Here is a 13,719-nt window from a genome sequence, read left to right on the forward strand (position 1 = left end):
TGGGAACCAGGAGGGGTCAGGGCCCCCAGCTGTCCAGGGCCGTGGCCGCAGCCAGCACCCCCACCCAGAACCCCTGCCCCACTCACTGGGCTGCAGCTGCTTCACAGGGTTGGCTTCAGGCCCGTTGGGGGCACGGATGTACTTGGGGAAGAGATGGGGGATGACGCTGTGGGGAGAAGTGGTAAGTCAGGCCTGGTCCAGCCCTCCTGTGGCCTCCACACCCAGCCCCCCGACCCACTCACACGGACTGATCCGAGGTGCCTTCTAGCAGGCTGGCCAGCTGCCGCCGGGCGGTGCTGTTGGGGGCCAGGTCTAGGGTGTGCTTCTCGTTGGTGTACTCCACGCTGCCGCCCTTGGCCAGGTCCCTACAGCAGGGGCACAGTGTGACCCGGTGGGGTGTGTGAGCCCTTGAGGTTGTCCCCCGCCCAGGATGCACCTCTGGAAGTTCCAGGTGAAGCACAGGGTGGGGCGCCCCCCCAGGACACACCTCTGGAAGTTCCAGGTGAAGCGCAGGGTGATGTCGGCCGTGCCGTTATACAGCTCCCGCTTCATCTGCTCCCGGCTCGGCGGGCTGATGCGCCACAGTGCCCCGGAGCTGCCCTCGATGTGCACCGTGACGATATCCTCGGGGCTGTACTGGCTGATGAACTGCATGGCCAGCTGGGTGCAGGGCAGCATCTCAGTGGCGAGCAGCCGGAACCCCCTCCCACCACAGGCAGACGCACAGGGGGCCACTCACCGGGTGGGGGTCAAACTGCTTGGACAGCTCCTCGTAGGCGTGGTGCGTGAAGGGCACAATGGATGGCTGCTGGGCGCTCATGGTGAACAGGGGCTGGCGGTGGGGACACGGTGACCTGGCGCCCGGAGAGGCCCCCCAGCCCCGGCACCAGCAGCCACGTGAAGCCAGGCCCCCGTGTGATGCTCACCTCATAGCCGCCCAGCTTGAGGGTAACAGTGACGTCGATGGGCTGGTTGACGACACCAACCACAGAGCGCACCAGGGACATGAAGAGCAGGGGGAACCAGATGATGGCCACGAGGAACAGGATGATGAGGCCGCCCATGCCGTACTTGACGATCTTTTTCTTCTTCTGCCCCTTGGGCTGCGGGTATTTCTGGAGGTGGGGGGTAAACACAGGTGACCCACCTGGCCCCGTGCCAGGTCCTGGCAGCAGGCATTGTGGTCTCAGGCTCCCCTGTGACCCCCACAAAGTCAAGCCTTGACCATACTTTGAAACTGAAGCCATAGGTGAAGATAGCTGACCAGGGAGTAGAGCTCAAAGCCAGAACCAGACCCCCACCTTGAGGCTGTGGGGAAGGAAAGCCTTTGCCACAGAGGGCGCTGGTCACCCACATCCTTGACAAAGATGAACTCATGGGAGACCTAAAGCAGTAGATGCTTTCAGGGCAGATCTATCTGATAAGGGTCTAACTTCCAGAATGCATAAGGAGCCCTCACAATGAAAAACACCACCCAAGTAAGAACCAGAGAGAAACCTGGACAGACTGTCTCTCCAAAGACAATGATACACAGGTGACCAACAAGCACGGGGAAAGATGCTTGATGGGAAACAGGTCACCAGGTGAGACAGGAGAAGCACAGTGAGACACCTCCCTCCCTGCCAGGGCGTGGGGCAAGCAGGCTGGCGTCCCTGCCACGCCACAGCCACAGGGCTCGGAAGGGGGCCCCCAGAGACACAGGGTTCCTTCCTAAGTGCACACCCAGGAGATATGAAAGGCTGTGGAGGCTTTTTTTTTCAGGACATACACAAGTCTTAACCACAGTGGACTACTACTTAGCCACTAGAAGAAACTGGTACAGCTGCATGGATAAGCTTGGACCACACTGCGCTGCGAGAAGCCAGTCGTGGAAGGCCCTGTGTTGTGGGTCCGTGCAGCTGGCGTGACAGGAACAGGCACACCCGTGTGGCGGGTGGATGGGGCTGGGGGCCGACTGCTGGTGGGGCTGGAGTTTCTGTTTGGATGATGAGTGTGGTCTTACCTGTGCTGATGCTTATGGAGATTTGAATATACTAGAAACCATCTACCTGGTGATGTGTGAATTTTATCAATAAAACTGACGAGAAAGCACAAAAGCCCAGTTAAGAGGTCAGTGCTCACACCGTGACCCACGACAATGAGCCAGGGCCCAGATGCCAGGCCCCTCCTGCCCAGTGTCGGCTCCGGCCCCTCTGTGGTTGGGCCGTCCCTGAGGCAGCCTCAGTCACCGTCCCCTGGGAGGAGCCCTTTCTGGCCACCAGGAGGATTTTAGGACAGTGCTCTCTGGACTCCTGCTGCGTGGGCGGTGAACCCCAGGTGGGACCCCAGTAGGAGTGAGTGGCCAGTGCCCCCCGGGGCCCCGGCACCTTCTCAGTCTCTCGGCTGCACTTGATGATGAAGATATTGGCGTAGATGTCCTCCACGCACATCCAGTTGGACAGAGACAGTGTGGTGTCCGTCCACACCCAGTCCATCACCGCCCGCAGCTCCACCAGGAATGGCACCAGCCGGAACCTGCCCGAGGCCAGGGCACTGTCAGGAGGGCTGGAGGGATGACAGCCCCTGCCTCCGCCCTGCGCCCCAGGCTGCCCACACTCACCCCTGGAAGAGGAAGAGGTTGAGGTGGTTGTACTTCTTGGTGAGGAAGTTGCCGAGGATGCGGGTGGGGTAGCCGCAGCGGATCTGGTAGGCGGACAGAGCGAAGTAGATGCATTTCACAAAGTACCACAGCTGGGCCACCGCGTTCTGGCTGAACATCCTGGATGGGACCGGGAGGCCAGGTCAGGTCAGGGTGCCCACCCCCCCCAACCCTGCCTCCACCAAGCACCACAAAGCCTGTGTCCGGACAGGGCCTGCACCCTGGCACGCACCGCTCGGTGACGGCGGGCAGGATGAAGAACATCCAGAGGTGGACAGCCAGCACCAGGACGACCTGGAAGGCCAGCTTGCCCAGCACGGTCTTGCGCAGGTAGAGGGCGCGGTCGATGACCATGGTGCTGAACTGGATCAGCAGCATGACCAGGAAGGCCTCGGGCACCTGGTCGTCTGACAGGGAGGATGTGATGTCCGTGGCTGCCGAGTGCTTCTGTGGCCAGGAGAGCAGAGGTCAGAGGTGCTGGGGAGGCTGCGGAGCCTGGACTCACCAGGGCCGAGACCCAGCTCACCCCAAAGGCCCAGAATCCGAAGATGATGATGATGAAGTCAATGACGTCGGCCAGGAACATGAGTGCGTAGACGTCGGTGGCAGCCCGGTACTTCGTGTGCAGGATGTCCTGGAAGAAGCGCCGCACGGGCCAGTACATGCTCCGGGCCCTGCGGGCGGGCAGGCTCAGTCGAGGACCTGCTCCTCCCTCCCACCCTCACCTGGGCGCTCCCAGCTGGGCACTCACAGGGACAAGCAGAAGCTCTGCAGCCGGACCCCCAGCACCCGCACTCTTTCCCGGGGACGACTCCGCCTCTTCTCTCTCCGCAAGGTCTCTGCCCCCGCTGCCACCACCGCCACTGCTGCTGCCTCCTCTTCCTCGCCTTCTGTGGGGAGCAGCCGCCACTGACGGTGGAGCCCGCACGGCACCGGCTGGCCCAGCTCAGACTCCTGACCATCCCGAGAAACCCCAAAGGGGCTGCCAGTGCAGCCAGCCCACTTTGTACAGACCAAACCGAGTGCAGGGACCTCCCCAGGGTCACCAGCAGAGGCTGTGAGGGCCATGGGGTGTGAGTGGCTCCATTGGGTAGGCCCTCGTACCAATGGCCTGTCCTCTGGTTTCCGTGCTCTCTTTCCTCCTCCTCCTGAAACGGAGGCTGATGCGTCTCTTGCCGCCGGGCTCTAGGGGCCCACCCTTCGCTTCCGCCTGGACGTGGTCCTCAGCAGGGGGCCTGGCCACCCCTCCTGGCTCCTCTTGGGGTGCAGGCAGGGCTGGCTCCTCCTCAGCCCCCTTCTCCTTTGCACTGCCCCTGTCGTGCTCCTTGGACAATGGGGGGTCCTCGTGGTCCCAGAGGCCGTAGCACTGTGGAGTGAGGCAGGCTGATGAGGCTGGTGCAGCCACGCTGGGCTGGGTGAGATGGCCAGGCCCACCTTGGACCCCACTATGTCCTGCCTGCTTCCTGAAACAAACCGGCTGCGTGTGTGCGTTCCCATGTGTCCATCTACGTGTGCAGGTGTGTCTGTGAGCACTCACCAGCAGCTGTGCACGGTGGAAGAAGAGCGCCATGAGCTGCAGCAGGTCATACTTGACGTAGCTGTCGCTCTTCTCCAGGCCCAGGATGCGCGGCGGGAAGTAGGGCTTGTTTTCATAGCGCCGCAGCACAGCGTGGCTGTTCCAGGGGAAGAAGCCAAACTGGAACAGGTACTTGGCGACCACCGTGACCTGCAGGGGAGAGAGGTCAGCGTGGCGCCCGCACCCCACGCCCACCTCCACCCCTCCAGCGACTCCCACCTCAGTGAAGACGATGGCCGTCATCCAGAAGCGTTTGCTGGGCCTCGGGATGGAGAGCATGGCCCACAGGAAGACCAGCACGGGCAGCACGAGGGAGGTGGCTGAGGCAGTGACCATGTGGTTGAGGACGATGACGAAGTAGCACAGCAGCTCCGAGTGGGCAGCCACGCACTGGTATAGGGCCTCCAGCAGCCGAAGCGCCCTGCCCCGCCCAGCCGCGAACTGCTCCGCCTCCTCCAGCTCCGGAATGTGCATGCGCCTGCGGGAGACCAGGCTCAGGCCTGGCGCAGAGGCCTGGACGGCACCAGCACCGGCACCGGCTCGGAGCCTCGGGGACCACCCGCTGTGCACCCCTCCCTGCTCACCTGTCCACCAGCAGCTCACTAGCTGTGCGCATTCGGCCGCGGCCGGTGGGAAGCTCCCCAGAGCCGCGCAGAGAAGCCCCGGGCTCGGCGACCACCTCTTCGCTGCTGCTGCGGGTGTTGTAGCCGGTGCTCAGGGGGCTGCTGGTGTCCTCGGTCATGCTGCTCAGTGGCTCCTCCACCCCGAGCCCGCTGCGGGAGAGAGCAGTTCACAAGGCGGCCTGCACACTGCTCGGGCTCTGGGGGCAATCCTGGAGGGCCTCTGGGTCTCTGGTGGACAAGGGTCCAGCCGGCTACCACCCCCTGTGCAGCAGCTCAGGTGCTGGGGCTGGACAGGCCGCGTGAGGTGGGTCCCCACTGTCCTGAGCCGGCCGCCCCGGGTCCTACCTCGATGCTGTGCTCAGCGCATCACGGGCCGCCTCGGCTTCGCTGGTGTACAGCTGGTTCAGCACGTCCCGGCGCACCTCTCCGCCCTGCAGGGCAGCCAGGGGCTCAGGTCAACCGATTTGGGCAAAAGGAGGGGCGTGACAGGCGTCTGTGCAGGGGCGGGGCATGTGGTAGTGGGCGGGGCGTCGGCATAGGGGGCGGACCCAGGGCCTGGCCCGGCGTGGCACTGCGGGGCCACGGCAGCCCGCTCACCCGGAGCAGCTCCTGCGTGAGCAGGTAGCGCTCTGCGCGCAGTACGTCGCTCATGGCGCGGTGGTGCCGCGTGAAGTCGTGCAGCCAGCGCGTCAGCCCGTCCACCAGTGCCTGGCCCAGCACCCACAGGAACTGCACGGCGCTCAGCACTCGCTGCATCACATGGCTGCGGCCTGCGGCGAGGTTTGGGCAGGAGGGCGTAAAGGAGCGGTCAGCGGGTGACCCCCGCTCCCTGACTGCAGCCCTTGGTGCCAACTCACCGGTTACCTCGTCCTCCAAGCCCTCTGCCAGCCCTGCCTCCTGGCTTGGGTCGCCTCCTAGACACAGGGGATCTGATCAGCGATTTGCCTCCCCACCACCCCACAACCTGCCCACAGCCAGACTCACCTGTGCGCTGCTGCTCGGCCTGCTGCTGCCGCTGCTGCCGAAGCACCGTCTGCGCGTTGGTCACCCATGCCTGGTACGCCATCTGCAGGCAGGGCCCTGGGTTAGCACCCTGCCACCCCTGCCATGGGATCCCATTTACCCACCTCTGCCTCCATCCAGGAGCAGCCTGGGGTCAGGAGGCCAGAGTGGGGGCCATCAGATCCCTGGGGGGCTGTGGTGGGAAGACGGGGGTGGTACATGAGCCACTCGGCACATCCTGGCTGCCACTCAGCGCCAGTCCCCATGCTGAGAACAGGAGCCCAAAGGTGGACAGGAAGGTTGTGTCTAGCAAACAGTGAGCCTTCTCAAGAGACCAGGGTGGTCAGTCAGGGCCCGGGGAGGTGGGCAGAGGGGGCACACAGCTGCCCATGACCTGTACCCCTAGATCCTGCCTTCCCCACGTATGTAAGTGCAGGAGGTTGGAATGGGCTGGGTAGGTGCCCCAGGCCTAGGGAGTGTCAGGCCTACATGCTCACCTGGAAGGCGCTCTGTGATGATGGCCTGGGGTCCTCAGGCTGGGCCTCCTCCTCCTCCTCACTGTCTGACTCGAACAGGAAGTAGTCCCCAGAGTGGATAACTGCAGGCAAGGGGGCCACTGAGAGCCAGCCACCCTTCCCCCTCCCCCCAGACCCTCAAGTTCATCTCCTTGGTTTGGAATGGGTCCAGTAACAGTCTGGCTATTCTGGCCAGCTTGGGACCCTCAGCAGCCCGTGACCCTGGGGCAAAGGCCCGCATGCCACCCTCCCCAGAGGGATGGCCATGGGCAAGAACCAGGCAGCGGCAGGCCGGGAGACAGCGGCACATGCACAGGACACAGCAAGAGCAGCGGGACGAGACCAGACTGGACGAGAAGAACACGAGAGGGCAGGGCTGGGAAGGAGGGGCACTGCCAGCCAGCAGCCAAGATTCAGACGTCTGAGTCCAAGAGTTAGAAAGCAGAAGACACACAGAGCCTGTTGTGGGGACGTGGCCCCTGATGACCCAGAGGCTCAGTGTGAAGCCTGAGAGCAGGGCTCCCGGGGGGTGCCGGCCAGGTCAGGGCAGGGCAAGAGGGAGGCCTGCCTAGCGCACAGCGGCTCTGAAGGGTGGTCAGGGAAGGCCAGGTGGGGGCAGTACCTGTGGCGTGGTCCAGCCAGGGCCGCCACCACTGTTGTCGTGGCGGGGAGGAGCCCCCTGGACTACCGGGCCCTGTGGAGGGGCAGGGTGCGCATGAGCCAGTGGGAAGGGGTGCAGGCGGCCCCTCAGCAGACAGAGACTCGGAGCCCCTGGGCAATGAAGGGGCTATATGAAGTGCCATGGCGGGTGGAGGACAGCCCACAAGTGCAGATGATAGTCACGGTCCGGCCACATGGCCTGCAGGGACAGGGTGACCACACAGCACAGGGCAGATGGGCCAGAAGCCCTGTGGGACGTCACACAGCACGGACATGGCTCCAGCGGGCATGGACACACGGGATGTGGGTGCCAAGGCTCTGTCCACACTCACCTGGCTCTTGGCCGGGGTCCGGGGAGCCCTGAAGGCGGCCTCGGTTGGCCCGGCCCTGCCTGTGCTTCTCTTGCTTGGCCCGGATCCGCTCCATCCTACAGAAGGGGAGGTGGCTCAGCATTGGGCAAATTGGGAAAACCCTGGCCTTGCCCACATGGCACCTACTGTCTTTTCAGCTGGGCCAGCGACTTCTCCTCTGCCCTGCGGTGGAGCTCAATGGTCTTGAGATTGGCAGCATTGTAGAGAGCAAAGCCCCTGTAGGACAGCAAGGCTGCGCATTAGCTATGGCCTGGCCCAGGGGGCTCAGGTCCTACCCACCCACACCTCTCCTTGTCCTGCTATGGGGAGAGGGAGACCCTCCTAGAACCTCCAGTATCACAGGGTAGGAGAGAGGGAACAGGAGCAGCCAAAGCGCAGGGCTGGGGAGGAAGGCCTTCCAGTGGGGACGTGACCTCAGTCCAGCCAGCAACCAAGAAGGGGGCGAGACCGCGCATCACCAAGGTCCTGAGAAGGTCCCAGGGGGTCTGTCTCCTTGGTTCTCCCTCTAGGTGACAAGTCAAGTCACAGAGGGGCAGCACACCTGGAGGCCTGCAGGGCCGTGGCACGGAGCTCGGCCTGAACGTGCAGGAAGTAGTAGCTGAGGAACACCCTGCGCTGCAGCAGCAGAAACAGGAAGCAGACACTGTCCCACAGGACGCCTGCCTCCTCCACGGGCAGCAGGCAGTCCTGGTCTCGGCTCAGCATCTCCTTGGCTGCGGACGGACACGGTCCAGGTCAGGGTCCTGTAAACCGGGTGTCCTGGAGCACCCCCGGGGCCCCGGCCACCCGCTTCGCCCACTCACGGTCGTAGTAGCCCTTGACAGTGCATACGAGGCTGAAGAGCTGGATGACCCAGCAGAAGCTGCTCTGCATCTGCTCCACGAAGACACAGGACAGGAGCTGCAGGCGGAGAAGTGTCAGTCTGGGTGGCAGGGTAGGGCGGAGCCAGGGAGGTGGGGTGGGGCCAGGTGAGATGGGGCGGGGCCAGGCTCACAGAGAGCATGTTCTTGGAGACGATGACAGTGACGTTGTAAAGGATGAGGCAGTCCCACAGCACGAGGCGGGCACGCGTGTCCTTCTGCTGCAGGCTGGTGCCGAAGAGCAGCAGGTAGAAGCAGGCCAGTAGGTAGCCCAGCCCAAAGATGCTGATGCGCGTGGCCCCCGTGATGAACACTACCACCAACACCAGCCAGAAGAGGTAGCGGAAGACAGCCACCTTCAGCATGTCGAGGTAGGACCTGCCGGGTGGATGTCACCATGGACTCAGGTCACCACCACCTCCCCGGCAGCCCGGGACCACAGCCCCAGGAGTCCCACAGCCTCTAAGACCCCCACCTGCAGTGGATGAAGTTGGGCACGGGGTTGGGCTCCCCCCGCAGCGGCTCCAGGTGGTCAGTATTGACGCCAGCCATGTGCCGCCACTCCTCCGTGCGCTCGGCCGAGAACACCTGCCACTGCTGTGAGGCACAGAGCAGCAGGAGGAAGTCACCTGTGGGCAAATGGGAGGCCACTGTCATGCCCGGGAAGTGCAGTCCACTTCCTGCCAGCTCGGCCCTTATCCTGGGGTGATGGGGTGTGTGGGCAGCTGAGCAGAAACGTCCGTGCATGTTTACGCCAGCATCTACACACTGTGTGGACGTGCACGTGGGTGTCAGAGAGCACACCTGTGTGCATTTTCCGTGTGTACATGTAGATCTGCGTACACAAACCACACGCATCAGGAAGCGAGGCCAGCGCGAGCCTGACTGTGTGCCACGCGGCCTCAGTCTCCACACCCGGGTCCGCCCATGTCTGAACCACACGCATCAGGAAGCGAGGCCAGCGCGAGCCTGACTGTGTGCCATGCGGCCTCAGTCTCCACACCCGGGTCCGCCCATGTCTGCTCCTGCATGCACACCTGTACCCACACCAGTGAGCAGACGTGTGTGTGTGGTGGAGTGTGTACATGTGAGATAGGCCTGTGGGATGGGGTACATTCATGGAACACAGACCCCACAGGGAATGGCAGGACTGGACTGCCTGGTGAGGCCTGGACGATGGGCCCCTTGCTGGCTGGAGAGGACGGTCGGTGCCCACTCGCTGACCATCCCATGGGCATCTGAACGGTCTCAGCAAGGCTGGCAGTGGCGTGTGTGCGTGAGGGGCTGGGGACTTACTGATGAGGTTGGTGGCATTGGGTGCGCTGAAGAAATCAGGCAGGTACAGCCACTTGATGAGTGCGGAATTCATGGGGACGGCCCGGCTCCAGCGCCATGGGTAGTCTGTAGGCAGAGGGTGTGGTCACCCACTGTCCCAACCCACCTCCAACCCCAGTAACCCCAGGAGTCACTCATACACACCCTCTTGCACACAGACCCAGGGAGCCCAGCTGTCATAGACATTCGCTCCAGACACCCTGAGTGGGCGGGGGGATGTGGGTGGGGCGCAGGGGTTGAGGGGGGTGGGGCCGGAGCCTTGCGTGTGGGCCACAGCCCAGGTAGACCCAAATGAGGCTTCACTGCGCACCTGTCAGAATGTCTAAAAGAAAACAGTGTGGATGCCCAGTACCAGAGCAGAGGGGAACCGGGAGGACTACCTGGGGTGATCACCCAGAGAAACAGAAACCATGGCCCCACAGACACCTGCACACTGGTGAACAAGCAAACCTCTAGCGCCTCATCCCCAACATCTCAGGCCTGGAGACCACCCGATGCCATCCAAGGGTTAAAGGTCAAGCCCACTCTGGCGCATCCAAAGCACAGAAAACTGCCTACTAGGGGTCGCAAGCCCACAGCCCAGCGGATCTTGACCCTAAACAGTGTCTCGTGAGAGAAGCCACAGCCTGAGGTTAAACTACCCTACTCACGTGCTGTTCTGCAGACAGGGACAGAGACCACAGTGGTTCCTGGAAGCAGGGTGGGGGGGCTGATGGCAAAAGGAGGTGGGGGGCGGGAACCTGGGGGGCACACAGAGCTCCTGCCCTGGTCAGCACCAAAGACTGAATTTTCCTACATTACACAGTGCTGGGGGAGCCCAGGACGGAGCGGAGACTGACAAGGGGTCTAACCTGACAAGGTGCGCATGACACACCTTCGGGGGTGGGGGAGGGTGCAGAACGGAGCCACCCTGAGTAACTTCAGAAGAGGTGTCTTAACTAAAGACATTGTCCAGCGAGAGGGTGTTGGAGCAGTGACACTCGTAGCAACAACACGGCCGGGACCTGTTCTTGGTTTCTGAGTTCCACTCTCCAGTGAAAGAAACCAGGCTCCGTGGGGCAGGGGCCACTTTCCTGGGGCCGGGGAGCAGGGGGTCTCTTAAGGAGGCAGCACCTCATGGAACCAAGTGAGGACATGTCCCAGAGCCACGCAGGGACTGTGTGAACTCAAAGCCCCAATGACAGGTGAGAGCAGAAGCCCAGGAATGAAGGCCCAGAATCTGTATGGACAGGGAAACAGCTAGACAGACCAGCGGGGTGAGGGGACAGCTCCCTTACAGAAGATGCCAACTGGGCACCATAGGGGACAAAGTTACCACCAGAAAACCAGACACTCCTGTGGATGGATCCCCTGAGTGGGTGAGGGTTTACACGGGAATGAGGCCCTCGCCATGTCCCAAGGTCTCTTCCACAACCACACACATGACAGTGACAAGCAGTGCCAGGCCCGCTGGTGGAAGGCCATCACCTACGATGGGATACACCTGCCGCAATGTGATGCCCTGAGACGGAATATTCGCAGCTGCACATTTCTTGACAAAGACGCATAAACTGGTCTAATGAAATCCATGACAGTGCTGTGTGGAGAGTTTCTAGAGACAACTGCTTTGTGCTCCGGAAGCCCCAAGATGACAAGAGACAGAGGAGCCCAAGAAGACTGTGGGGCCAGTGCGAGGGATCTGCTCAGGGGCCTCGGACAGAGAGCTGGGGGGCAGGGCCACCAGGGCCATACACGGCAGCCTGTGGCTCTGCCCAGCGTCGGGGCCCGGCACCTGTTCCGGTTCTTAACTTGGGTCGCTGTGCCAGGTCAAGTCAGAGGCGGGCGCTTCACAACTAAGTGAAGCATGTTTGCAAACTCTGTTCTGCTTCTGCTGCTGTCAAAACTCACAGACTGTCAACCAAAGGGGGCATTTCACGGGCCAGGGATCTGCCTTCTACAGACACTGAGGGAGGAAGGGCCTGCCTGGGGGCTCCACGGGCACCGCTGAGATGCTCCGAATGTGAAAGGGAGCACAGGACATTACAAGGCATCCAGAGAAACCCCTGTACCTGCAGACCACAGGAAACAGCAGGAGGGGGAGAAACCCAAGCTCCTCTCACAGGACGACTAACAAGTGTGCCAGGAGTAACCGAGGTCGGAACCGATGTCTATCGCATGCAGGCCTGCCTGCAGCAGGGAGAGTCTGCAGGTGTGGATGTGCACACACAAGACTGAGCCTCAGCCCCTCAGCATGCAGGGCTGACGGCCGCTCACTGCCCCCGTGTGGGCTGTTCCTGCCCACGTATTCACCAGCCTCTAAGCCTGGGGCATAGCCCACAATTCCAAGATCAGGGCTTTCTGCCAGCCTGTGGCCTGACTCTGGAAAGGTCATAACAGAAAGGCGACAGAAGGAGATGGCCAAGCGCTCTTGTCAGGTCCTGCTCAGAACCAGCACCCACCAGGGACACTGCCTTGAGGATGCGGCCGCTGAGCTTGGATGGTGCACCAGACCAAGGTGTCGTCCAGGGATGGGCAGCCAAGCATGGTCACCGCCCTGCACACAGAGGCCTCCACCCTGGGCATACTGGACGTGGACTCCAGATAGCCCCCACTAGCCAAGAGGAGCACACGTCTGCTCCCTGGACTATTTTTCAAACTCTCAACCTCTCTGATCATTTGAAACTTTTCAAAATAAAATTTTTGGCAAAAAGAAAACAACGGATTCAGGGAGACCAGTGAACGAGGGGCCAGCACTGCCCCCTAGAGCTGGCACGGCTGCAGCCCACAGAGCCCACGGAGGGGGAGGGGGTGCAGGTGGGAGGGGCCTGACACCACACCAGGGGCCAGGGCACCCAGCGTGTGCCCAGCCGGTGACCCACTCACCAATGCACAGGGCGGGGGGGACTCCCAGGCACAGCAGGTACTGGTACAGCAGGAAGAGTGCCAGGAATAGGCAGTAATTGGGCCAGAGATGGGCGATGGCCTCCCGGCGTCGGCGCGTAAGGATGGCCACCAGCCAGCAGCCGTGCAGGATGACCATGAAGTTCATGCGCTGCCCGATCACATTCACGGCCGCCAGGAAGCAGACCTGGGGTGGCAGAGAGGAAGGGGGTGGCCAGGGTGAGGACAGCGAGCCAGCGGCGGGGGTGGGGGGGTCCTCCTGGCTCTGCCTCTGGGTGGCCTTGGCAGGCAGAAGGTGTTGTGCCCAGGATGGGGGCAGTGGACCAGGCCACTCTCCTGGAGGAGCAGAGAGGCTAAACAGGTCTCCATGCTGGGGGAATCAAGGTGGGGGCCCCACGACAGAGCTGAGCGTGAGCCCAAGCCCACCTGCAGCTGGGGCCCCCGGCCTCCTTGGTCTGCACCACCCCCCATCCCCTCTAGCCCTTGCTCAGCAAAGGCCCCACAGAGGGTGGCAAGGACCCCTGAGGCTGAGCCCAACCCCATGGAAGGGGCAAGGGTTGACCCCCGCCTCACCTCCAGCCCGAATTTGTAGAAGAAGAAGTTCACATAGTACTTGAGGCAGCTGGGCAGGTCGCGGTCCAGCTGCTGGCGGGTGCCCTCGGTGCAGACGGCCTGGGCGGGCAGCGGGGCCAGCTGGTGCCGGCGGCGGTGGTAGTCCTGGCTCCGGTACACCATGGCCTCAAACACCAGCAGCAGCAGGATCTGCAGGTGGTTCTGAGGGGCAAGGGCAGTCAGGCCCCACGCGCCCCGCAGCGCCCCCTACCTGGCCCACCTGCCTGCTGCACTCACCTGGATGTAGCCCAGGTTGGGGAAGCCCTTCCGCACCCCAAACCAGTTGGCGGGGTCAACAGGCCCGCGATACAGCAAGGACTGGCGGATCTCCGTCTTCTGCAGGTTCGTACTGTTGGGGAAGGGCTGGGAGAGGAGCGGCGGGCACTGCATGCTGACCTCAGGGATGGACCCCCACCCAGGCCCTCTGCACCCGCCCTTCCACTGTGACGCGTACCTCTGTGCAGTTGCTGGCATACTCGTGGGGGTTGACCACCTTGAGCTGGTATAGCATCTTGCACACGATGATGATGCAGGTCCACACGGTGGCCAGGCACGAGGCCATGGGCCGGAAGCGTGGGTAGGGCAGGGCGAAGGCCCAGAGCACGACCAGCAGGAAGTTCAGCACCGACACCTATGGGTGGTGGGGA

General features: G+C 62.7%; 1 protein-coding gene across 7 annotated transcripts in view; it reads right to left on the bottom strand.

Moving 5' to 3' along the window:
* PIEZO1 (piezo type mechanosensitive ion channel component 1 (Er blood group)) overlaps window positions 1-13,719 on the bottom strand; it is a 56,970-nt gene that overhangs the window by 683 nt on the left and 42,568 nt on the right. The window contains exons 19-49 of one of the 7 annotated variants that reach the window (XM_069552663.1): window positions 13,527-13,703; window positions 13,310-13,435; window positions 13,034-13,234; window positions 12,443-12,647; window positions 9,542-9,646; window positions 8,721-8,874; window positions 8,380-8,623; window positions 8,189-8,285; window positions 7,927-8,098; window positions 7,512-7,601; window positions 7,347-7,441; window positions 6,977-7,048; window positions 6,337-6,437; window positions 5,822-5,903; window positions 5,695-5,751; window positions 5,435-5,607; window positions 5,183-5,268; window positions 4,799-4,987; window positions 4,434-4,692; window positions 4,176-4,364; window positions 3,743-4,004; window positions 3,390-3,528; window positions 3,165-3,312; window positions 2,871-3,085; window positions 2,600-2,758; window positions 2,367-2,514; window positions 927-1,115; window positions 740-832; window positions 437-660; window positions 243-365; window positions 87-166 (exon numbers count right to left, since the gene is read on the bottom strand). In XM_069552663.1, the coding sequence (XP_069408764.1) occupies window positions 87-166; window positions 243-365; window positions 437-660; window positions 740-832; window positions 927-1,115; window positions 2,367-2,514; window positions 2,600-2,758; window positions 2,871-3,085; window positions 3,165-3,312; window positions 3,390-3,528; window positions 3,743-4,004; window positions 4,176-4,364; window positions 4,434-4,692; window positions 4,799-4,987; window positions 5,183-5,268; window positions 5,435-5,607; window positions 5,695-5,751; window positions 5,822-5,903; window positions 6,337-6,437; window positions 6,977-7,048; window positions 7,347-7,441; window positions 7,512-7,601; window positions 7,927-8,098; window positions 8,189-8,285; window positions 8,380-8,623; window positions 8,721-8,874; window positions 9,542-9,646; window positions 12,443-12,647; window positions 13,034-13,234; window positions 13,310-13,435; window positions 13,527-13,703 (4,654 nt within the window). The remainder of the gene's footprint in view (window positions 1-86; window positions 167-242; window positions 366-436; window positions 661-739; window positions 833-926; window positions 1,116-2,366; window positions 2,515-2,599; window positions 2,759-2,870; window positions 3,086-3,164; window positions 3,313-3,389; window positions 3,529-3,742; window positions 4,005-4,175; window positions 4,365-4,433; window positions 4,693-4,798; window positions 4,988-5,182; window positions 5,269-5,434; window positions 5,608-5,694; window positions 5,752-5,821; window positions 5,904-6,336; window positions 6,438-6,976; window positions 7,049-7,346; window positions 7,442-7,511; window positions 7,602-7,926; window positions 8,099-8,188; window positions 8,286-8,379; window positions 8,624-8,720; window positions 8,875-9,541; window positions 9,647-12,442; window positions 12,648-13,033; window positions 13,235-13,309; window positions 13,436-13,526; window positions 13,704-13,719) is intronic. The other 6 variants (XM_069552658.1, XM_069552656.1, XM_069552657.1 and 3 more) reach the window with 6 other exon arrangements.

Source organism: Ovis canadensis, chromosome 14 (genome assembly GCF_042477335.2).
Source record: "Ovis canadensis isolate MfBH-ARS-UI-01 breed Bighorn chromosome 14, ARS-UI_OviCan_v2, whole genome shotgun sequence".
NCBI classification, from domain to species: Eukaryota; Metazoa; Chordata; class Mammalia; order Artiodactyla; family Bovidae; genus Ovis; species Ovis canadensis.